Source organism: Oncorhynchus keta, chromosome 11 (assembly GCF_023373465.1).
Source record: "Oncorhynchus keta strain PuntledgeMale-10-30-2019 chromosome 11, Oket_V2, whole genome shotgun sequence".
NCBI lineage: Eukaryota > Metazoa > Chordata > Actinopteri > Salmoniformes > Salmonidae > Oncorhynchus > Oncorhynchus keta.
Window position 1 is genome coordinate 18,512,328 of NC_068431.1, and position 26,506 is coordinate 18,538,833.

General features: G+C 43.5%; 1 protein-coding gene across 2 annotated transcripts in view; it reads right to left on the bottom strand.

The window, feature by feature from the left end:
- Positions 1-26,506, bottom strand: part of kirrel3a (kirre like nephrin family adhesion molecule 3a) — a 283,160-nt gene that overhangs the window by 143,371 nt on the left and 113,283 nt on the right. For both annotated transcript variants that reach the window (XM_052529674.1, XM_052529672.1), the window contains exon 2: positions 3,036-3,185. In XM_052529674.1, the coding sequence (XP_052385634.1) occupies positions 3,036-3,185 (150 nt within the window). The remainder of the gene's footprint in view (positions 1-3,035; positions 3,186-26,506) is intronic.

The following is a 26,506-nucleotide window of genomic DNA, read 5'->3' on the forward strand; positions in this document are numbered from 1 at the left end:
CACTTGTATTTTTTCTGTCTATTTCTGTCTATGGCGCTCTGCAATTTCACTGGATGTTGTGGAGGTGGATCGCTAGTGGAACGTCTGCGCCAGAAAGGTTAAACTTCTGAATGAATGATTATATTGATCGAAGCCGCCTCTTAACCTGTAGTGACACCCCATCCCATGAACGGGACCGTTGTCATCAACTACCACTAATTAGCATAACTCAAAAGACATACATCTTCCTAGAAAATCTTCCTATTCATGAAAATCACAAGTGAAATATATTGGAACACAGCTTAGCCTTTTGTTAATCACCCTGTCATCTCAGATTTTCAAAATATGCTTTACAGCCAACGCTAGACAAGCATTTGTGTAAGTTTATCATAGCCTAGCATAGCATTATTTTTTATTTATTTATTTCACCTTTATTTAACCAGGTAGGCTAGTTGAGAACAAGTTCTCATTTGCAACTGCGACCTGGCCAAGATAATGCATAGTAGTGTGAACAGACAACACAGAGTTACACATGAAGTAAACAATTAACAAGTCAATAACACAGTAGAAAAAAGGGGAGTCTATATACAATGTGTGCAAAGGGCATGAGGAGGTAGGCGAATAATTACAATTTTGCAGATTAACACTGGAGTGATAAATGATCAGATGATCATGTACACGTAGAGATATTGGTGTGCAAAAGAGCAGAAAAGTAAATAAATAAAAACAGTATGGGGATGAGGTAGGTAAATTGGGTGGGCTATTTACCGATGGACTCTGTACAGCTGCAGCGATCGGTTAGCTGCTCAGATAGCAGATGTTTGAAGTTGGTGAGGGAGATAAAAGTCTCCAACTTCAGCGATTTTTGCAATTCGTTCCAGTCACAGGCAGCAGAGAACTGGAACGAAAGGCGGCCAAATGAGGTGTTGGCTTTTGGGATGATCAGTGAGATACACCTGCTGGAGCGCGTGCTACGGATGGGTGTTGCCATCGTGACCAGTGATCTGAGTGATCTAAGGCGGAGCTTTACCTAACATGGCCTTGTAGATGACCTGGAGCCAGTGGGTCTGGTTCCTTACATTACACGACGAATATGTAGCGAGGGCCAGCCGACTAGAGCATACAGGTCGCTGTGGTGGGTGGTATAAGGTGCTTTAGTGACAAAACGGATGGCACTGTGATAAACTGCATCCAGATTGCTGAGTAGAGTTTTGGAAGCTATTTTGTAGATGACATCGCCGAAGTCGAGGGACTATTAATGGCATGTCACTTCACCTATCTCTTTGCATAGCCCACCACATGCACAGTTTTCTAACCACATCTGGATGGATTCCACAAGTAAATGTAATAAATTACTATGGGAATAAATATCACTGAATTACAGAAATATTGGTATTAAGTAGGCTAATGCAATTGAAGGCAGCAAATTGTTGCTTACTAAAACACCCAAAGTCATTCAATTGTTATAATAGTATTTGAAGCAATAGCCTACCCGCGTGTATTCAACTATTTCAGCACTGTTTCGCGCTGCTTTGAGACCAGCATGAAGACTGATCTTGATAAATAAATATGATTTTTATTTTCACTGAATCTCTGTTTGGGTGTTGGTTAGCCTACAATTAGGGTGTGGAAATGTTAGGATTATTTTGCTCTTCCCTGCCAGTCGCTTAGTAGCCTAGGCCTACTCCCAACCGGTCACGTTGTACAGCACCATATATTCCTAACTGAAACCCTGAGGCCTAAAATGCATTTTCGCTTTTCTTGGAATAGAAACACCATAATACTAATCAATTTAATTAAGCCGAATTTCTAACAGTATAAACAGCACAATAAATACAATAATTAATTATAATTAATCCCATACAGTCTGTTCTAACAACAAAAAATGCACAGCCAATATTATAAACAGTCAAATGCATTCATGAATTCAATCGCTTTAGCTGACATGTTGCGGTTTATTCATTGTTTAATTATGCAAGGCTCCCTTTAAAAATTTTTTTTTACTAAAATGCTGGACTGTATTTAAAGGCATGGGTGGCTTGTATGCTATGTGATGACATGCACAAATTAATGAATGATTGATTGATATACTGTATATTGAAGTAGGCTTTTGTGCCAATAAGTAAGTTACGCTAAAACAGCTACAGTAAACATGACTCTTAGGCCTACAGCTCCATGTCATTTCAATAACTTAGCTTCTCAAAGACGCCCTCTGGTGGTCGAACTAGCATTAATGGCAACAATGGCTGACAGTAAAATACTATGACGTCATGCACTCCCAACATGCTATACCATTCCATAGCACCCCGCAAGCTGTGGAGGCTGTTGAGGGGAAGATGGCTTTTACTAATGGCTGAAATGGAGTCAATGGAGAGGTATCAACCATATGAAAACCATATGTTTGATACCATTCCATTAACTCCATTCCAGCAATTATTATGAGTCGTCCTCCCCTCAGCAGCCTCCACTGGTGGTATGATGCAACTATTAAAGGAAGAACCACTGAAGGTACGGGTAAAAGTAACAGGGCAACGGGGTTAGATAATAAACAGAGTAGCAGCAGCTTATGTGAAAGTGTGTGTGTGTGTGTGTGTGTGTGTGTGTGTGTGTGTGTGTGTGTGTGTGTGTGTGTGTGTGTGTGTGTGTGTGTGTGTGTGTGTGTGTGTGTGTGTGTGTGTGTGTGTGTGTGTGTGTGTGTGTGTGTGTGGTGTCAATATTCATGTGTATGTCTGTGTGAGCTTATGTAGTGTATGTGTGAGTTGGAGTGTCAGTGTAGTATGTGTGAGTGTGTGTGTCGAGTCCAGTAAGTGTGCATAGAGCCAGTGTGCAAGAGAGTCAGTGCAAATAAAAAGGGGGTCAATTTAAGTAGTCTGGGTAGCCATTTGATTAACTGTTCAGCAGTCTGATGGTTTGGGGGTAGAAGCTGTTCATGAGCCTTTAGGTCCCAGACTTGGTGCTCCGGTACCGCTTTTAGATATAGATATAAAGCTTGATAAATGCCACATTATCACCATTCTAAGTAAAGTGATACCGTAATAAGTAAGGGGCTTTCCTACCTGAGAGGTCCCTATTGACTCCCAGGGCCATGCCATCTCGGAGCCAGAGCACCATGCCGTGGTACCCAGGGATGGAGCAGGGCAGGGTCACTGGCTGACCCGCCACCACCACCAGGTCTGTGGGCTGCTGGGTAAACACCGCACTGGCCCCTGAAACAGAGAAAAAGGGTATATTGTCAAAATAGTTTCCATATCATTTCATTTTGTGCACACACATTTAGTGATATATGCCATTAAACCACAAGAGTCTATGTCCTATCTACTAAGCTAAATGGAATTGTTTTAAGAACGTCATACCAAGGATAATTTGATTTAGAATTTTAAGCTGTTGAAGTATCTAAAAAATATTTAAAACAAATACTTGAGGAAACATTTGGCCTTCCTACTATTAGCTCATTGAATAACCAACTCACTACTACACGGAACAACAGATACCCCCCCCAAAAAGAAGTGTTTATCTTATATCTGAGAAATATAAGAAAAATCAGTATGTGGACACCCCTTCAAATGAGTGGATTTGGCTAATTCAGCCATACCCGTTGCTGGCAGGTGTATTAAATCGAGCACACAGCCATGCAATCTCCAAAGAAAAACATTGGCATTAGAACACCCCTACTGAAGAGCTCAATGACTTTCAACGTGGCACTGTCATAGGATGCCACCTTTCCAACAAGACCACATTTCTGCCCTGCTAGAACTGCCCCGGTCAATTGTGCTGTTATTGTGAAGTGGAAACGTCTAGGAGCAACAACGGCTCAGCCACAAAGTGGTAGGCCACACAAGCTCTCAGAACGGGACTGCTGAGTGCTGAATTGTGTAGAGCGTAAAAATCATCTGTCCTCCTATGCAACACTCACTACTGAGTTCCAAACTGCTTCTGGAAGCAACGTCAGCACAATAACTGTTCGTTGGTAGCTCCAGGAAATGTTTTTCCATAGCTGAGCAGCCACACACAAGCCTAAGATGACCATACTCAATGCCAAGTGTTGGCTGTAGTGGTGTAAAATTTAGCGCCTTTGGACTCTGGATCAGTGGAAACGTGTTCTCGGGAGTGATAAATCACTCTTCATCACCTGGCAGTCCGACGGACGACTCTGGGTTTGGCAGATACCAGGAGAATGCTACCTGCTCCAATGCAACGTGCCAACTGTAAAGTTTGGTGGAGGAGGAATAATGGTCTGGGGCTGATGTTCATGGTTTGGGCTAGGACCCTTTGTTCCAGTGAAGGGAAATCTTAATGCTACAGCATACAATGACATTCTAGACAATACTGTGCTTCCAACATAGTGGCAAAAGTTTGGGGAATGCCCTAATTCAGCGAGGTCAATACAAAAATGGTTTATCGAGATTGGTGTGGAAGAACTTGATTGGCCTGCACAGAGTCCTGACCTCAACACCATTGAACACCTTTAAGATGAATTGGATCGCCGACTGCGAGCCAGCCCTAACTCGCCCAACATCAGTGCCCAACCTCACTAATGCTCTTGTGGCTGAATAGAAGCAAGTCCCCGTAGCAATGTTCCAACTTTTAGTGGAAAGCCTTCCCAAAAGAGTGGAGGCTGTTATAGCAGCAAGGGGAGACCAACTCCATATTAGTGCCCATGACTTTGGAATGAAATGCTCGAAGAGCAGGGGTCCACATACTTTTGGTCATGTTTTGTACTTCCATAAATGTTTTCGACTGGTACCGGGGACATTCAGATGAGTCTTGTGAGGCCGATAGGCATCCTTTACATAAAGGGGTCATATTAGTGTGTAGCCCAAACTGTTTGTACTCTACAGACAGAAGTTGGCTGATGGGTCCTCCCGAGTGGTGCAGTAGTCTAAGGCACTGCATCGCAGTTCTAGATGTGCCACTAGAGATCCTGGTTTGAGTCCAGGATCTGTCGCAGCTGGCCGGGACCCATGGGGCAGCGCACAATTGGCCCATCGTCGTCCGGGTTAGGGGAGGGTTTGGCCTGCAAGGATGTCCTTCATCCATCGTGCTCTAGTGACTCCTGTGGCGGGCTGGGCGCATGCATGCAGACACAGTCGCCAGGTGTACAGTGTTTCCCCCGACACATTGGTGTGGCTGGCTTTCGGGTTAAGCGGGCATTGTGTGAAGGAGTAGTGCGGCTTAGTTGGGTTGTGTTTCGGAGGACGCATGGCTCTCGACCTCCGTCTCTCCCGAGTGCGTACGGGAGTTGCTGCGATGAGACAAGACTGTAACTACCAATTGGATACCACGAAATTAGGAAGAAAAAGTAAAACATTTTTTAATTTTTTATAAATAAAATGGCAGATCGGCTGTACAGACTTCAGATGAGTCCCAAGATGCTTGTGGTGGTCAAAACGGAGAACACTGTCGTGTTCATGACAGTCTCATCTTTCTCTAGAGGGATCATAATCGTTTGTAGGCTACAGGGTCTGACAAACACTGCTCTAGCTCTGTCACCGTTCACCTTAGATATAAAAGTATTACGTAGGTGGATGCGATGGATTGAGACGCATTCAATGCAAAAAACCCAGTTGTCTGTCTTAAACTGACAGATTTTATGGGGATCGTTTTATTATGCTCATTTGATTTCAGTGGGTCGCAGACATCAACCTCAGGGGGTTAAAGCTGGCGCTCTTATCCAAAGCGACTTGCAGTAGCGCATGAATACATTTTCACATGGGTGGCCCCAGCAAGTATCAAACCCACAACCTTGGCATTGCAGGCGCAATGCCCTGCCAACTGAGCCATGCTAGCCTGGTGAGCAACAGCGCTGCTTCCAAGGGGGTACCGTCAGGGTAGATGTTAGATAGATGAAGCATTTGTTAGATATTTCTTTCCTGAGTGCAACAATGAATCCTAATACTAATGTTGCCACAGTAGCCCAGTGAAAATAAGCATACAGAAGCTATGGATGGAAGCAAGTCCGTGGACCATGCACCACTACAGAAAAACAAAAGATAAAGCGCTAATGATGTAGCAATGAACTATTGACTTAACTGAGCTATGTTCAACAGAGAACACAAACAAACGGTAATTACCAATCATTTCTGTTAAATGGGGCAAGGAGAGGGAGAGGGAATGTAGCTGTTAGTGAAGGTATAAACAAACAAGAAATTGAACGGGCTGAACAGAGATGAAGGACAGGATGAAGAAAGACTAATCAAACAGTTGAAAGTCCTGCTGAGACAGAGGCTGTCCAAATATGGACAATTGCAATGGTGACTATGCAGTGTGTTAGTTAGATAGTGTCCATGGATGGTTGAATTAATGGGGATTGGCTCGCATAGCGAAAAAATGCACAGGATAAGGTGCTGGCATTTGGCCACATCATCCCACATTCATAAATACTCCAACCCATTATCACATGGAAATATTCACACTCAACTTTCATTGCCTGCCATTTATGTTGACGTAAGGCTTACGGTAATGATGACACCAGGTATTAGGAGAGCACTTCTATTAACATCACAATTACCTTTTTAACCGCAAATGCATTACAGCAACCATCAAATCAAAAAATTATCCCATGGAACTGTTCAACTTGATCTGGAATACCTAGGATAGGGTAAGTAATCCTTCTCACCCCCCTAAAAGATTTAGATGCACTATTGTAAGTGGCTGTTCCACTGGATGTCATAAGGTGTATGCACCAATTTGTAAGTCGCTCTGGATAAGAGCGTCTGCTAAATGACTTAAATGTAAATGTAAATGTAATCTGTCTTTAGCCTCATTCATTCCCATCTCAACCCTCATTGCAACAAATGACTGCAGTGTCTTTCTATGGCAGCAGAGATTATTAGACATAACCGGCTATAGATTCTCTTGCAGCACACTGTGGTTATCTACTGTAATGTACACCGTATAGGTCAAGCACCATGTCTGTCTGAGAGACAGTCACACACCCATGTGTGTGCGCGAGTGTTTGTGTGCGTGTGTGTGTGTGTACATGAGTGGAATCAACACTGAAGTACGGACTGGTGCATTGCTGACAGCAGCTAACCTCATTTAGAGAACGCATCTTGAAAGGGTGTGAATATCGTGAGACAGGGTTCTCTGGAGGAGAGTTCGGTACAAGGTACGTGCAGGACACAGCCGGCTTTTATATAGTTTTGTAGGAGGAAAACTTGAATGTCTCACTAAAGAAAATAACACATATTCAATGTCTTGCTGAATTGGGTTTCTACTATATCAACATCTCCGGTACACTGTGTCCAATCATTTTATACAGGAAAATCCTTTGGCTCTTTACTTCCTATAATGCGAAAAAAAGAGGGAAAGGAGACGACATAAACCAAATCTTTACTTCTGCTCTCTCTGGAGACGTACTTGGTCGATTTCCGTCTTTTAATTCAATAAGCTGCAGCTTTATGAGATGTGCCTTTCATAAGCATCATCCAACCATTGATTAGATGAATCTCCATAGAGAACAGACACAGCAAACATAAGAACTGCTGTGCTATATTAGCGTGGTAGAGAGGATTATATGTCCCAAATGGCACCCCATTTTCTATATACTGCACTACTTTTGACCAGACCCATAGGGCTCTTAAGGGGAATAGGGTGCCATTTGAGACGCACACATTGTCTTGTCTTGTGTACAGGCTTCGTTATTATGCTTCCATTTTGACAGTTATAGCTCTTAAGGTGTCTAATGTGTATCTATTGTTTCTATGGCAACCTGTATTTCTATCTCATATCTGATGTAATTAAGTGCTCTTGCTGAACAGTTGTTGTAATATGTGCTTATTACTTTATGTAAAAAGTGAACAGTATTTTAGTATTTTATATACGATTATTTATCTACCAGTCATCCCATGGTCCAGATCCAGACAGTTGCAAGATGGATGGTATGTTGAATATCGATCAGGCTGATGAGTCATGATGCCTTTCTCCCCAGACAATCCAACATTTTCTCAGTCCATTAGTGGAATCAACATTGTGTTACATGAGGCATTGCTGGTGCTCTTAAGGGGCACATTTTGTTTAGTTCATGTAGGCAAGGTAGCAGCCTTTCACAGATTTAGACAGGACTTGATATCTTGGCGAAATTACTGCCAACATCATCTTCAGGTAAGCAAAGGGTGACAGTGTCAGGTAGTAAAAAATACTGGGAAGTTCTGTGGGTGAAACCACTGTTGACTTGAGAAGGAGACCTATATGTTTGACTCTTGGGTTTTTACGCCATTCTGTTCATAAAATGTGCCTCCTCTGCCCCCTCTCCTTCTAATAAATTTCATTTCATCTCATTATCTCACCTTGCCTCCTTTTCAAAGTACATTGGAGAAGATTGTCTGAAGGACAAATCTAGGATCCTCTCCAATGCGTTTTGAGGAAGAGGCGAGGAGAGAGGATGCAAGGAATCAAGGAAATGCATTTGAGATTCACTATTTTGAGGTGCATGTCTGTTTCAAAGACAGCATACTGTATGAATTAGCATTATTTCTACTCTGTGCTGTATGCATAAGGGAAATATACCTGCCTGCACAAACTGTTTACTTCCACTCATGATAAACAGTTCAGTTGAGTATTGTCTTTGCCACTGTTGGCGACATTAACAATATTCATGCTGACTTTCCACAGCAAATGTATTTCCCAGTACTCTCACCAATGTCAAAAGGCTGCCATCTCAAAATGCAGAAAAATTACTTGGTCTGACACAGTTTAACAAACAAAATCGACAGTTTGAGACCTCAGATAACCTCAGAAAGAGCACTGCCCCAAGAGAGACTTAAGGGCAAAGTCTGTTCACATTTACATTGCATTTAAAACCAAATGGAATCTCAGGATCTGTGGGGGTGCAATGTAATGCTTCAATCTAGCCCTGGACTCCTAGTGGTGCCTCACAACAGGGATTCTGCAGAGCAAGGATAGCTCTAATGGGAGTCTGAATATAACAAATGAATCTCATCATCACATCGCCGGCTTCTCAGTGTGCGAGGACACACTGAGTCAAATCAAAACAAATACATGTATTTTGTCAAGGATACTTCTCATAAATGTTCTGTTTGCCTAAAACTTTTACATTTCCCTTCACATTCAGGATGCCAAATTACATGAGCTCTTCCAGCACAAAGGAAAAAATTGTGCCTGTGCCAAACATTCTGAATTAGTTGGAGACTGAAGTAGTTGTTAGAAGACTTACAATTGGGAGATGTGCCAAAATACAAGAGTGAGTAATCACTTTGTTTGTACCATGACTTACTCAAGACTGTAAGGGAGTCTACACACACAGAAATGACTCAAGAGTAACTTAAGCTGAAATCACAAAACAGCAATCTCTGTTGGAAACCTCAATACATTGCTGCCATGTCTAGTTGATGATAGTTCAATTTGTCTGCAAATCTCATCTTGAGTCAAGGCTACTGAAGATAATCAGTTTTGACAGGGTCACAGAGCAGTGTTGTACAACAGGGTTGGCATAAGGTAACAGGGTTGACATAAGGTAACAGGGTTGAGATTAATGTACATAGAGTACATGATAGGAAAATCTTTATTTCGTTCAAATACCCAACCTCACAAAATTGATGACATCAGCTCTCAAGATGATACAAGATTTAAACCAGCATCCAACACAACCACATCGTTCCTAGAGGTGTTTGCCTATGTAATATGCACGGTATTACAGGGATCGATTTCTCCCGTTTGCCTGTGGATTTATTGAAATGCTATTAGGCTTATGAGTGGTGCCTCATTCCCTTACCTGTTGAGAACACTGAGCAGAGGGACATTTTGGCAGCTTTACTTAATAGTCGCAAAAGACTGTGAAAGGTTCTGCCACGGCAAGATGGAAATGTGTGCCATAAACATCATCAGCGATTTAGTGCCAGAGTGCTGAGAACCATTCATTCTCATTACCGTCACAGCCCTGCAGTCCCTTCACACTGCTCTAGGGAGAGGTGGCCACTGGTGTCCATAAACTAAAACAGGAGAGAGTGAAATATAGGGTTGTGTGCCCTGTCAACTTTGTGGGGACCAGTGCTTTGAGTGTATGCTGGGCTACAGCACTAAAATGTCACAGTAGAAGATTGGAAAGTAATATTACATCAGTTTGGTACCTGTCAGTGCAATGTAAATTGTTAACAGCCGTGACAAAAATGATTCCATTTCATTGTCTTCCGGGGTTCCCTTTGTATTGTTATTGTCAGAAGGAGAAAATTAGTCTGTCAGAGGAAGAAAAACAAGAAAAAAACTACTTTGAATTAATCTACCGTGTATAATGGAATTATTACAGAGGATTGTAATGATCCACCTACAGTCCACAGTACTGTGAGATGTTTTCTGAGGATTTGACCAAATGTGTTTCCAAATGCTAAACAAAATTGTCAAGATTGAAAAACCAGCCAGTCTTTCCTTCTAATCTTCTGTATTTTTTAAATAAAAGATGAAAATGTGCCACAGTGTGACAAACACAAAAACATTATTTGTTGCCTCCTGTGGGTCTTCTGTGAAAAATGAAATTGTTACTTGTCAGGTTGGAGACAGACCTTGGAAGATGATAAGAGGTTTGGTTTTGGAGAAGAAGAAAAAAGGTCAAATTGGGCTTCCATTCAATTCTCCAAGTTACCCAGCTCCCGCTTCAGAAAATAAAGTGTCGTCTCTAGCTTCAACTAAGGGTTGAGGGTAAGAGAGGAGAAAATGGAGCTAGAAGAACTATGATTCTAGGATTGATCCTCCACCCACTGCACGAACAAAAGGTGCTCAAACGCGGCCCTAGGCCATTATCGCTGAAACGGAAAACACAAATCCAAACACCGCCAATCAAATAAGAGTTTCACTTCCTCTAAACCCAAGATAAAAGCGCACGAAGATCACGCTTTCCTTCCTTCTCTTGTAACATCATGAGGCGTGTGGGCGTTTTCCACATGACTGTTTACTTTAAACATAACTGCAGTTGCTTCACGTACACTGTATAGGCCTACAGTAACTGCAAGGGGGGTGTGGGGGCTTCAATTCTAAAGAAGTCAAAAAGGTTTATTATGCCTTGTGGAATGGAAAAAAGAGAGTAGAGAAGTGCTTAAGGCCCATTTCCATTAGCCTTTAACAACACTGAGCTTTTAACAACTGAAAAGCCGGAAGTAATTGATAGATCGTATGCAGGGAGTTGTGTAGTGGGGGGAATGATTGTGAAAAGAGATGTGGGTAGAGAAGCTAATCTTGCCCCTGAGATGCAGCAAAAGGCCAAGCCATTGTATCAGCATAGAAACCTGTGTGTCCGACTCTCTGTTATGATCTCTTATTATCTCTGCTGAACAACGCTCCACAGCAATTACAAGGCACCTCTGCTTCAAGGAGATTAGTTACTTTGTGTAAGAACAAAGCCACGGACAACAACCTTGAGCACTCCCTAAGCGCACATGACAATAGGCAATAAAAAGGGGGGGATTGCACGACCTGTTTCACAGTTATGGTTTACTGTAAACCAATCTGACATATGAACTTGTCTTTTTTAAAAGCTTCTTTATAAAATAGAAATGCAATAAACAACGTTGGTTGTGTTTGGCCACAGCTTTTGATGTGAAGAACAATAAGTCTGGAAAGAAATCCCAGGGTTGAGTTGGACTGTAACGATACATTGATTCCTGTCAATATAAACAATTTCTTTATAATCAATCACTTATTCAGAAGCAAAATATAATAAAGGTGAAAAAAATGGTCTCTAAAAATGATTTAGGATTAGGTCATTACTGCGATGCAAGACGCTGAAATAAGTCACTCTTTCTTTGTACAGAATGATGGTAAAACTCAACCAATACCCATTATCTAGCCATGGTGATATAACACCATAGAATCTATTGATTGGTTTGATGAAATCATGAGCAAAATTAACCCAGTCAGCGCTATCTGTTAAACTGATGGGTAATGACACTTTGGTGATGACCAAAAAGGGATGTTATCAAATTTAGTGCTCTGGAGTAGCCAGCTCTGGGAGAGAGAGAAAATTGTTCTTCTCATGTAGAGATAGCGGCCATGTAGAGATAGAGGACATGTAGAGATAGAAACCATGTAGAGATAGAGGCCATGTGGAGATAGAGGCCATGTAGAGATAGAAGCCATAAAGAGATAGAGGCCATGTAGATATAGAGGCCATGTATGAATTAGAAGCAATGTAGAGATAGAGGCCATGTGGAGATAGAGGCCATGTAGAGGTCGAGGCCATGTAGAGGTCGAGGCCATGTAGAGGTAGAGGCCATTTAGAGATAGAGGCCATGTGGAGATATATATATAATAATAATAATAATATAATAATAATATATGCCATTTAGCTGACGCTTTTATCCAAAGAGACTTACAGTCATGTGTGCATACATTCTATGTAGAGATGGGCCATGTAGAGATAGAACCCACTAGAGATGGCGTTAGAGGCCATGCCATTTACCAGACTGAGCCACAGATAAAGGACCATGTGGACTATGGAGTCCATGTGGAGATATAGAGGCCATGTAGAGATAGAGGCCATGTAGATATAGAGCACATGTAGAGATAGAAGCATGTAGAGATATAGAGGCCATGTAGAGGTAGAGGCCATGTAGAGATAGAGGCCATGTAGAGATAGAGGCCATGTAGAGATAGAGGCCGTGTAGAGGTAGAGGCCATTTAGAGATAGAGGACATGTGGAGATAAAGAGGCCATGTGGAGATATGAAGTCCATGTGGAGATATAGAGGCCATGTAGATATAGAGCACATGTAGAGATAGAGGCATGTAGAGATATAGAGGCCATGTAGAGGTAGAGGCCATGTAGAGGTAGAGGCCATTTAGAGATAGAGACATGTAGAGATAGAGGGCATGTAGATATAGAGGCCATGTAGAGGTAGAAGCCATGTAGAGATAGAGGGCATGTAGATATAGAGGCCATGTAGAGGTAGAAGCCATGTAGAGATAGTATACAGCAACAGTCAGATATCAATGGGATAGAACTGCCACCAAACATGGATGTTGTGGATTTTTTAGCGCTGGTGGCGTTCATAAGTTGATTTCCAAAGTCCGATCTTAATTCGGCAATGACTTGCACCTGTACTGTACCGAAAGCACTGCACCCTCAAAAGTCATGTTGTGACATTGGAAAGTGAAATATGCATATGTGTGTAAAACGGTGTCGAGTTTGAACAGATAACAGTCTATGAAGGACAGCTAATTGTGATGAGGGACAATATATTAAAATAAAAAACATGAGCTGACTAACGGCAAGGGCCAATATATTACCAGAACAAGACAAGGATGTGTTCCGGATATTACATCTTGTGGTCTATCGATAGTTGTACACCTTATCTGTGTGGGCTAAAGACTGATGCCAGGCGGCAACTAGACACATTGTCATACTTCATGTAACTGGAAGCTTTCCACCTACTGGAATGATATCTTTCGCACAGACCAGTCACTTGAAAAAAGTGTGCAGACACGTGATTACGTGTTATATTGAATGTTAGAAAAGTAGATAACAGAACATGTGCAAGTAGATTCCAGGTGTGTTGAAAGACATGTTTAACTGTGCCTCTTCTTTTGTTTGGTATGAATGTCAGGATTTTGTGTTGCCTTTGAGAGTGCAAGTGCTCTTCGCTAGGCAGTTACAATATCTTTTCTGACCATGAAGCCCACCAAGTTAGCTTGATATTGCTTAACAATTACCTCTTACACTCGTAGCTATATACAGGTTGAAAATGGCCGATTTGGGCACTGATAAGCTCCTAAATTGTAACGCAGTGGTTGTAAAGTAACATGTTATAACAGACCTGTCTCTGCGCTAAAATCCACTGTACTTTTGACTGACAGCCTTTCCGAACTTGAGCACTGCACGCGACAAGGAGTTGCCCCCATCCCTCCCGCTAATTGGGCAAATTTTGCTATTTTGTTTTGGTCTGAGTGAGGGAAATGCTGTAAATTAAGAGGACTCTATGCATTTTGAAAGATGACACATTGAGGATTATAATAAATACTGCTTTGATGTCATACAAGCAAACCAAACACCCCTGAGTCCAAACGTGCACTTCATATTTACATATCTTAAAACTCATGTCATAGGCCTATACAGTGTCACTGTTTATGATCACTATGTTTGATGTACAGTTAAAATAAGAAATGGAGTCATACCCTAGACTGTTCTGAACAGAATGAGCCTATGTTTGTCTTTTGTGAAGAAAAATCACTGCGGAACATGTACAAAATTACGATCGGTTTCTCTGAATTGCCCTGTGAAAGCCTAACACTGTAAGAGCGTATTTTATAACTTAGCTAGTCATGCTGGCAATAGAACACACTTTCATATTATGCCCACCTGAACCAGAATATGCTATTTTTTAATTGTGTGAATAACAACCGTGATTGTGTGATGGCAGGAATGTAGTGTTATGTTCCAAACGAAATGCCTCCAAGTGTGCTTGCTCTAGTTCCACAATGGCACAGCTCAAAAAGGCACCTTATATTTGAAGACTCTTCTTTGAAATTGTGCTGAACAAAAGTATAAACGCAATTTCAAAATGTTGACTGAGTTACAATTCATATAAGGAAATTAGTCAATTTAAATAATTCATTAGGTCCTAATCTATGGATTTCACATGACTGGGCAGGTGAAGAAGCCCGATGTGGCAGTTTTGGGATTGCGTGGTTACTCGTGGTCTGCAGTTGTGAAGCCGGTTGGACGTACTGCCAAATTCTCTAAAACAACATTTGAGGCAGTTTATAGAAGGGAAATTAACATTAATTTACCTGGCAACAACTCTGGTGGACATTCCTGCAGTCAGCATGCCAATTTCACGCACCCTCTAAACTTGAGACATCTGTGGCATTGTGTTGTGTGACAAAACTGCCCATTTTAAAGTGGACTTTTATTGTCTCCGGCACAAGGTGCACCTGTGCATCATGCTGTTTAAAATAATCAGCTTCTTGATAAGCCACACCTGTCAGGTGGATGGATTATCTTGGCAAAGGATAAATGCTCACTATCAGGGATGTAAAGAAATTTGTATACACATTTTGAGAGAAATAAGCTTTTTGTGCATATAGAAAATGTCTGAGATTTTTTATTTTAGCTCATGAAACATGGAACCCACACTTGGGACCAACACATGTTGCGTTTATATTTTTGTTCAGTGTACATAGGAACTGTGCACACTTTGGAGAGGTGTGTGGCCACTTGGACACACCAGTTAGTCCTCTCACTCAAACCCTTGTCATTATGTTGCACCTACCCCACATTATCCAGGAATATTCTAATGATGTTACTGAATGTATCCAGCATATTTTCAGATTCCTTTAAACAAATGCTGCGAAAAGTACAGTAAATGTAAAATGCACATGAAATCAACAGTGAAATGTTTGGATTCAGTCTTGTGTCAGGTTGTGTTGTTGTGTCCTCAACTTTGGTCTACTATTTCCCATCATCTCCAAATTGTTCCCTTTTAATTGCTGCCATGCTTATGCATATACATTTCATATATCTTCTGTAATAAACATTTCAATTTAGCCCTGTCTATATGGGCCAATTCCCACAAGTGTAAATGGTTAAGCTTCATCCTTGTACATTGTCAACATAAAAGCTGGAATACGAACTGTATCTGGTTTTGGAGGCTATGTAAATGAAAAATGTAAAGCAACAATCTTGACTCTTTTTTTCCCGACACAACTTTACATGTTGAATAGAGGTTGAGTGTCCCACAGCTGCAGCTCTGCATGTTTCATCTCAGCTGATTGGTGTTAGGCACAACACAGTCAACAATAAAGGCATTTGAAACTCGTAATTTTCTACGCCATTATCAAGGCTGGACCTATCCATTCAAATTCAAGGGAACCACTTGGCACTGTGCAATGACTTGTTTCTTTAAATCAATTTACTTGTTCCACCAACCATGAAGAGAATGCACACAAAAACACAAACACAAAGGTGTGATGAAAGAAAAGAGGATTGGGGAATGGAATGCTGCAAAGACCTCCCTTATGTTATATGACCTCTCATTTTTAGTGACTAAAATAAACACTTTCATTATGTATTTCTCCATGTCAGGCCTTTAGCCTTAAAGTCACAGAACTGTAACTTAAAGATTGTAGTGACAAGCACATACAGGCTGATGTAATCACCTACTGTACATCAACACCCCCCAAACTCGGTCTCACTTTTCTACAGTTTACATTTTAGTCGTTTAGCAGACACTCTTATCCATAGCAATTTACATTCAGCGCATTTAACTAACGCAGGTAAGACAACCACATAGCACAGTCATTGCAAGTAAAACTAATTTTTAACTCAAAATACTTTCTATGTTACTTCAGCTCATTTATCAGGTTTTTAGTATTCTGTCTGACATTTCGCAGGCCTTTGACGGGCAGGAGGCACCCAGTGAGAATGCTGCTGCAGGGGGCTTGGCTACCTCTTTTGTCTGACCTCAACACACTCTCCCAGAGCAACAGCTGCTGCTGTGCAGTTTCCCAAATGGCACCCTATTCCCGTGATAGTGCAGGACCCATAGGGAAAACCATAGGGCTCAGGTCAAAGGTAGTGCGCTATATAGGGAGAGGGGTGCCATATGGGGTGCAGGTGCTGTGTTCTAGAGGGAGACGGAGAGAAGCAGGTTGAAAAAAACTCTGTCCTTTTTTTTTTGTATCTCCTTCATTCCCTCTTGTTGCTCTCTTTCATTCCCTCTGCTCTCCTTCATTCCCTCTCGTTGCTCTCTTTCATTCCCTCTGCTCTCCTTCATTCCCTCTCGTTGCTCTCTTTCATTCCCTCTGCTCTCCTTCATTCCCTCTGCTCTCCTTCATTACCTCTCGTTGCTCTCCTTCATTCCCTCTGCTCTCCTTCATTCCCTCTCGTTGCTCTCCTTCATTCCCTCTCGTTGCTTTCTTTCATTCCCTCTGCTCTCCTTCATTCCCTCTCGTTGCTCTCTTTCATTCCCTCTGCTCTCCTTCATTCCCTCTCGTTGCTCTCTTTCATTCCCTCTGCTCTCCTTCATTCTCTCTCGTTGCTCTCTTTCATTCCCTCTGCTCTCCTTCATTCCCTCTGCTCTCCTTCATTACCTCTCGTTGCTCTCCTTCATTCCCTCTCGTTGCTCTCTTTCATTCCCTCTGCTCTCCTTCATTCCCACTCGTTGCTCTCTTTCATTCCCTCTGCTCTCCTTCATTCCCTCTCGTTGCTCTCTTTCATTCCCTCTGCTCTCCTTCATTCCCTCTCGTTGCTCTCTTTCATTCCCTCTGCTCTCTTTTATTGCCTCTGCTCTCTTTCATTCCCTCTGCTCTCCTTCATTCCCTCTCGTTGCTCTCTTTCATTCCCTCTGCTCTCCTTCATTCCCTCTGCTCTCCTTCATTCCCTCACACTGCGTCTCTATTCCTCTTCTTGCTTCCTTGAAGGGAATCTCGCCCCAATGCACTGCTGATGGCATGTACAGTGAGTATACCAAACATTAGGAACAACTTCCTAATATTGAGTTGCACCCCACCATTTTGCCCTCAGAACAGCCACAATTTGCCAGGGGCATGGACTCTACAAGGTGTCGAAAGCGCGGCACAGGAACGTTAGCCTATGTTGACTCCAATGCTTCCCACAGTTGTGTCAAGATGGCTGGATGTCTTTTAGGTGGTGCACCATTCTTGATACACATGGGAAACTGTTGAGAGTTAAAAACCAAGCAGTGTTGCAGTTCTTGACACACTCATACTGATGCGCCTGGCAACCTAGTACCATACTCTGTTCAAAGGTGAAACTATCTGGTGAAACTACACTGAGACAGGAACAATCACCCACGAAATACAAAGCGAAACTCAGGCTACCTAAATACGGTTCCCAATCAGAGACAACGAGAATCACCTGACTCTGATTGAGAACCGCCTCAGGCAGCCAAGCCTATACAACACCCCTAATCAGCCGCGATCCCAATTACTACAAACCCCAATACGAAAATACAATAACATAAACCCATGTCACACCCTGGCCCGACCAAATATATAACGAAAACACAAAATACAATGACCAAGGCGTGACACCATCACCATACTATTTTAATTGATTATACCTTTATTTAAGTAGGCAAGTCAGTTAAGATTAAATTCTTATTTTCAATGACGGCCTAGGAACAGGGTGCAGAACGTAGGGATGGTGACAGGTTTCCTCCAGATGTGACGCTTAGCATTCAGGTCAAAGAGTTCCATTTTGGTTTCATCAGACCAGAGAATCTTGTTTCTCCTGGTCTGAGAGTCCTTTAGGTGACTTTTGGCAAACTCGCAAGCGGGCTGTCATGTGCCTTTTACTTTTACTTTTACTTAGTGGCTTCCGTCTGGCCACTCTACCATAAAGGTCTGATTGGTGGAGTGCTGCAGAGATGGTTGTCCTTCTGGAAGGTTCTCCCATCTCCACAGAGGAAATCTGGAGCTCTGTCAGAGTGACCATCGGGTTCTGGGTCACCTCCCTGACCAAGGCCCTTATCCCCCGATTGCTCAATTTGGCCGGCTGGTCAGCTCTAGGTAGAGTGTTGGTGGTTCCAAACTTCTTCCATTTAAGAAATCAAATCAAATGAAATTGTATTTGTCACATACACATGGTTAGCAGATGTTAATGCGAGTGTAGCGAAATGCTTGTGCTTCTAGTTCCAACAATGCACTAATAACCAACAAGTAATCTAGCTAACAATTCCAAAACTACTACCTTATAGACAGACACAAGTGTAAGGGGATAAAGAATATGTACATAAAGATATATGAATGAGTGATGGTACAGAGCGGCATAGGCAAGATAGAGTAGATGGTATTGAGTGCAGTATATACATATGAGATGAGTATGTAAACAAAGTGGCATAGTTAAAGTGGCTAGTGATACATGTATTATATAAGGATGCAGTAGATGATATAGAGTACAGTATATACGTATACATATCAGATTAATAATGTAGGGTATGTAAACATTATATTAGGTAGCGTTGTTTAAAGTGCCTAGTGATATATTTTACATCATTTCCCATCAATTCCCATTATTAAAGTGGCTGGAGTTGAGTCAGTGTGTTGGCAGCAGCCACTCAATGTTAGTGGTGGCTGTTGAGCAGTCTGATGGCCTTGAGATAGAAGCTGTTTTTCAGTCTCTCGGTCCCAGCTTTGATACACGTGTACTGACCTCGCCTTCTGGATGATAGCGGGGTGAACAGGCAGTGGCTTGGGTGGTTGTTGTCCTTGATGATCTTTATGGCCTTCCTGTGACATCGGGTGGTGTAGGTGTCCTGGAGGGCAGGTAGTTTGCCCCCGGTGATGCTTTGTGCAGACCTCACTACCCTCTGGAGAGCCTTACGGTTGTGGGCGGAGCAGTTGCCGTACCAGGCGGTGATACAGCCCGACAGGATGCTCTCGATTGTGCATCTGTAGAAGTTTGTGAGTGCTTTTGGTGACAAGCCGAATTTCTTCAGCCTCCTGAGGTTGAAGAGGCGCTGCTGCGCCTTCTTCACGATGCTGTCTGTGTGGGTGGACCAATTCAGTTTGTCTGTGATGTGTACGCCGAGGAACTTAAAACTTACTATCCGCTCCACTACTGTTCCATCGATGTGGATAGGGAGGTGTTCCCTCTGCTGTTTCCTGAAGTCCACAATCATCTCCTTAGTTTTGTTGACGTTGAGTGTGAGGTTATTTTCCTGACACTACACTCCGAGGGCCCTCACCTCCTCCCTGTAGGCCATCTCGTCGTTGTTGGTAATCAAGCCTACCACTGTTGTGTCGTCCGCAAACTTGATGATTGAGTTGGAGGCGTGCGTGGCCACGCAGTCATGGGTGAACAGGGAGTACAGGAGAGGGCTCAGAACGCACCCTTGTGGGGCCCCAGTGTTGAGGATCAGCGGGGTGGAGATGTTGTTGCCTACCCTCACCACCTGGAGGCGGCCCGTCAGGAAGTCCGGTACCCAGTTGCACAGGGAGGGGGCGAGACCCAGGGTCTCGAGCTTGATGACGAGCTTAGAGGGCACTATGGTGTTAAATGCCGAGCTGTAGTCGATGAACAGCATTCTCACATAGGTATTCCTCTTGTCCAGATGGGTTAGGGCAGTGTGCAGTGTGGTTTAGATTGCATCGTCTGTGGACCTATTTGGGTGGTAAGCAAATTGGAGTGGTTCTAGGGTGTCAGGTAGGGTGGAGGTGATATGGTCCTTGACAAGTCTCTCAAAGCACTTCATGATGAGTCGTTTAGCTCAGTTACCTTAGCTTTCTTGGGAACAGGAACAATGGTGGCCCTCTTGAAGCATGTGGGAACAACAGACTGGGATAGGGATTGATTTAATATGTCCGTAAACACACCAGCCAGCTGGTCTTCGCATGGAGGCCACTGTGTTCTTGGGGACCTTCAATGCTGCAGAAATGTTTTGATACCCTTCCCCAGATCGACACAATCCTGTCTCGGAGCTCTACGGACAATTCCTTTGACCTCATGGCTTGGTTTTTACTCTTACATGCACTGTCAACTGTGGGACCTTATATAGACAGGTATGGGCCTTTCAAGATCATGTCCAATCAATTGAATTTACCACTGGTGGACATCATTCAAGACGTAGAGACATCTCAAGGATGATCAATGGAAACAGGATGCACCTGAGCTCAATTTTGATTCTCATAGCAAAAAATATATATTTTATAAATAAGGTATTTCTGTTTTTGTTTTTTGTACACTAGCAACAATGTCTATAAACCTGTTTTCACATTGTCATTATGGAGTATTGTGTTTAGATTTATGTGTAAAATGTTTTATTTAATCAATTTTAGAATAAGGCTGTAACGTAAAAAAATGTGGAAAAATGGAATGGGTCTGAATAAGGGACAGAGTCTGGGCCCCAGTAGGCTCCTGCATTAAGCTGGCCCTGCACACACACAAACAAACACAAACACAGGTACTCTCTCATTTATACCTGTTCTCCACCTTGCAGCTCACTGTAACAAGTGGCTGACAGAGTTCGTGATCGCTTGCGATGGGATATAAACACTCCCGTCAAAGATAGTCCTGCCGTCACACATCACTTCACATCGTTCCAGTGAAAAGTTTCCCATAGGTACAAATCCAGGATCAGATTCCCCTCCCCCAATCCTAACCTTAACTATTAGTGGAGGAAATGCAAAACTGATCCAAGATCAGAAACTAGGGGGAACTCCACCTTACACCACTTCACATCTGTGTGGCCAAGAGACTGCCAGCTGTCTAACATGACAGGTGATAATTGCTGCTATAACACTAATGTCATGGGCTCAGACACCAACAGAAGTAGCAGCACAATTGTCTGATCTTATTAACACTGGTGACGCACACACACACACACACACACACACACACACACACACACACACACACACACACACACACACACACACACACACACACACACACACACACACACACACACACACACACACACACACACACTCTCTCTCTCTCTCCCTCGGTCCCTTGCTCTCTCTCTCTCTTTTTCTGTCTCTCACACACACAAACAGACATTGAGTCAAGGCAGAGTACAGCACTAATTAGGCTGGGGCACCATATGAGACTACAGAGGGGAATTGGCATTGTTTGGGTATTTTTTTCTCTGTCATTGTTACCCATACTCCAGCTTTTCCTTTTCATTTGTCGCTATAAGATGTTTTATTTATTTTGTATTTGACTTATTTATTCTCGGAATAGCAGAGGAATAACAGGGTAATAACCATGGTAATTATCAATAATTGCTATTACAGTAATGAGAAACACAATTTCCTGGTTATTACCAGGTAAGGTAAGTCAGACTGTAGTTTCTATGTAATGACTTTCCATATTACTGTTCTGCTGTTTCCATATTGTTCTTGGTCTGTTGAACCCTATGAACACCATTCAATTTGTGGGATTTTAATGCGTTTTTACTTGTTTCCCTTTAGTTCTACTGTTGTATCCCAGCCTAACAACAAACTGAGACCATGGTGTGTTATCTGGGAACAAAGATACTGTATTACATAGAAAATATACTATGGAATCAGGACTAGATGTGTAAGACACATTTGCCCTGGTCAACACAACCCGATGAAAGAAAGCAGAAGGATTACAATAGCAATGGAGGAAACAACCTTGGGTTGAATAAACAGGAAACCATCATCTAGGCACTTGAGACCATTGCAAACAGACCAGACCAGAGATCCCTGGGAATGCTCCAATTCTCCATCATCTGGCCATCGTAACAGGCAGGTGAAGATGACCTATAGGGACATTTCCCACAGGAGGAAAGAAAAGAAACTTACGTCATCACCAGCCTCCCCTACTGCCGAATCACATCCCCGGCATAGCCTCGCATGGCCTCCACACCCAGGCTTATGGACAATCTGGTGTGACTGCATTACTTCTGCCTGCCGGAGCCGTACTCGCGGCCATCATCTTGCATCCCTGCGGTCCCCAATGTGTGTTCAAGCAATCCCATTCCCCTCAATGGCGGTTGTGGTGACATTGCGGCGGTGACAGGTTGCTCACCGGCGAAGGTTCTCCTGCTCAGCTAATGGAGCTAATGTGTGGTGGAAAGGTCAAGTCAGGGAGGATTAGGGCCTAGTCCGCCGCTGACAGCTGTGACCTTATCAACACTAATGTCCCCATGCAGCACTATACCTTCTCTCTCTGTCTCTTGCCATCTCTCCTGTCACTTCCCTAGTGGCTCTGATTAACACTGAGGCCGCAGTGACAGGGGAACTGACAGAGTGACAAAGGATGAGGGTTGGTTGGGAGACGTTGAAGGAGGCTGGGATTAGGTCAGCAAGTCAAAGGTCAATGGTCAACGCCAAGGTTTACAGTGTGATGCGGGATGACCCCTATGATGCAACGTTACAGGTGTGAGTCAGAAGTGCTGACAGGAGCTCCCCGTCAAGGATAGGGTTCTGCCTGTGTCTGTACTGATTGTGTCGTTTATGTCAGATTGTATGTGTTGTGTTATGTTATGATGTTCTGTTAACACATAACATAGTACACTACATAGCACATAAAACATGATTATTATTAGAATGTCAGCAGGTAAAAACTCACTCACTCACTCAACGCCTCTTCTCTGGTTATCTGCCAAGTGTCTCACATGGTGTCAGACAACAACAGGGTTGCATACAGCAACAACAGAGGCTGATTCATTACCATGGGGTTCTGTGTTAGATGATGACACCTGGTTGTTGATAGTTGAGCTCATATTTTAAAGAAATACACATAGTAATGATCAGATGTAACAGATTGATGGTGTTGATCTTTGCTGTTTCAGATCTCTGGAGTCCTATGCAATTGCAACTTATTTGAGAATAAGGTAGGATTTCTCATCGCTTATTGTCCCATTAAGTCTCAGTGTATTTAAGTGTTATCACAAACATCACAAAAAACGCTGACAAACACAACTATATTCATCTGCATATTGCAGGGGGAGGCAGTTTAGGATGAATGACTGAATGGGTTTATGCCAAAGCCACTAAGACCACAGAGGCAGGTTAAAGGTCCAATGCAGCCATTTTTATCTCAATATAAAATTATTTCTGGGTAAGAATTAAGTACATTACATTTTCAATTAAAATGGTCAAAATAGAAACAAAAAAAGATACTTGTTTTTTTAGGGGTAGATCATCATTAATATTGCAGTTCTATCAATGTAATTGTCTGCTTAATTTCCAATTCCCCATGTATCATTTATTAAATATATATACACTACTCAAAAAAATAAAGGGAAAACTTAAACAACACAATGTAACTCCAAGTCAATCACACTTCTGTGAAATCAAACTGTCCACTTAGGAAGCAACACTGATTGACAATAAATTTCACATGCTGTTGTGCAAATGGAATAGACAATAGGTGGAAATGATAGGCAATTAGCAAGACACCCCCAATAAAGGAGTGGTTCTGCAGGTGGTGAGCACAGACCACTTCTCAGTTTCTATGCTTCCTGGCTGATGTTTTGGTCACTTTTGAATGCTGGCGGTGCTTTCACTCTAGTGGTAGCATGAGACGGAGTCTACAACCCACACAAGTGACTCAGGTAGTGCAGCTCATCCAGGATGGGACATCAATGCGAGCTGTGGCAAGAAGGTTTGCTGTGTCTGTCAGCGTAGTGTCCAGAGCATGGAGGCGCCTCCAGGAGACAGGCCAGTACATCAGGAGACGTGGAGGAGGCCGTAGGAGGGCAACAACCCAGCAGCAGGATCGCTACATCCGCCTTTGTGCAAGGAGGAGCAGGAGGAGCACTGCCAGAGCCCTGCAAAATGACCTCCAGCAGGCCACAAATGTGCATGTGTCTGCTCAAACCATCAGAAACAGACTCCATGAGGGTGGTAATGAGGGCCCGACGTCCACAGGTGGTGGTTGTGCTTACAGCCCAACACCGTGCACGACGTTTGGCATTTGCCAGAGAACACCAAGATTGGCAAATTCGCCACTGGCGCCCTGTGCTCTTCACAGATGAAAGCAGGTTCACACTGAGCACGTGACAGAGTCTGGAGACGCCGTGGAGAACTTTCTGCTGCCTGCAACATCCTCCAGCATGATCGGTTTGGCGGTGGGTCAGTCATGGTGTGGGGTGGCATTTCTTTGGGGGGCCGCACAGCCCTCCATGTGCTCGCCAGAGGTAGCCTGACTGCCATTAGGTACCGAGATGAGATCCTCAGACCCCTTGTGAGAACATATGCTGGTGCGGTTGGCCCTGGGTTCCTCCTAATTCAAGACAATGCTAGACCTCATGTGGCTGGAGTGTGTCAGCAGTTCCTGCAAGAAGAAGGCATTGATGCTATGGACTGGCCCGCCCGTTCCCCAGACCTGAATCCTATTGAGCACATCTGGGACATCATGTCTCACTCCATCCACCAACGCCACGTTGCACCACAGACTGTCCAGGAGTTGGCGGATGCTTTAGTCCAGGTCTGGGAGGAGATCCCTCAGGAGGACATCCGCCACCTCATCAGGAGCATGCCCAGACGTTGTAGGGAGGTCATACAGGCACGTGGAGGCCACACACACTACTGAGCCTCATTTTGACTTGTTTTAAGGACATTATGTAACAGTATAATTTTAAACCGTCCCCTCGCCCATACCCGGGCGCGAACCAGGGACTCTCTGCACACATCAACAACAGTCACCCACGAAGCATCGTTACCCATCGCTCCACAAAAGCCGCGGCCCTTGCAGAGCAAGGGGAACTACTACTTCAAGGTCTCAGAGCAAGTGACGTAACCGATTGAAACGCTATTTAGCGCACACCGCTAACTAACCTAGCCGTTTCACATCCGTTACACTCACCCCCCTTTTGACCTTCCTCCTTTTTTCCCCGCAGCAACCAGTAATCCGGGTCAACAGCATCAATGTACCAGAATAACTTTACGTCCGTCCCCTCGCCCATACCCGGGCGCGAACCAGGGACCTTCTGCACACAACGACAACAGTCACCCTCGAAGCATCGTTACCCATCGCTCCACAAAAGCCGCGGCCCTTGCAGAGCAAGGGGAACTACTACTTCAAGGTCTCAGAGCAAGTGACGTAACCGATTGAAACGCTATTTAGCGCACACCGCTAACTAAGCTAGCCGTTTCACATCCGTTACAATTACATCAAAGTTGGATCAGCCTGTAGTGTGGTTTTCCCGTTTAATTTTGAGTGTGACTCCAAATCCAGACCTCCTTGGTTGATAAATTTGATTTCCATTGATAATTTTTGTGTGATTTTGTTGTCAGCACATTCAACTATGTAAAGAAAAAAGTATTTAATAAGAATATTTATGTAATGAGTTTCCTCCTCTTCTTCCGAAGAGGAGAGGCGAAACGGATCAGAGGACCAATACGCGGCGTGGTAATTTTCCATGGTACTTTTTAATGCTTTAAGGTACACATGAACAAAACTAACAAAACAAGAAATGTGAAACTCAAAACAGTCCTATCTAGTGCACACACAGAGACAGGAAACAATCACCCACAAACACACAGTGAAACCCAGGCCACCTAAGTATGATTCTCAATCAGAGACAACTAATGACACCTGCCTCTGATTGAGAACCATACTAGGCCGAAACATAGAAATTCCCAAAACCTAGACAAACAAACATAGACTGCCCACCCAACTCACGCCCTGACCATACTAACTAAACACAAAACACAGAAAATAAAGGTCAGAACGTGACAGTACCCCCCCCCCAAAGGTGCGGACTCCGGCCGCAAAACCTTGACCTATAGGGGAGGGTCTGGGTGGGCGTCTGTCCGCGGTGGCGGTTCTGGCGCGGGACGCGGACCCCACTTCACGATTGTCTTTGTCCGCCTTATTAACAGAACCACATCCTCCATCTCCACTATCTTACTTCCCACCAGGAACATGATGCCGAACGGGACGTACCACATGATCCAGGACACCAGCACCATGGTGGCTTCATTGAAAGCGTTGAAGAAGCGTATGAGCTCCTCCCCTCTTCTCCCAGCTTCCTCAGTGCCACACCGAACACCATGGCAAAGAGAACCAGGCCCAAGATGTTCATACCATCTGGTTCTGTGCCCACAGGAACCATGGCAACCCCTCTCAATGACCCCACTGG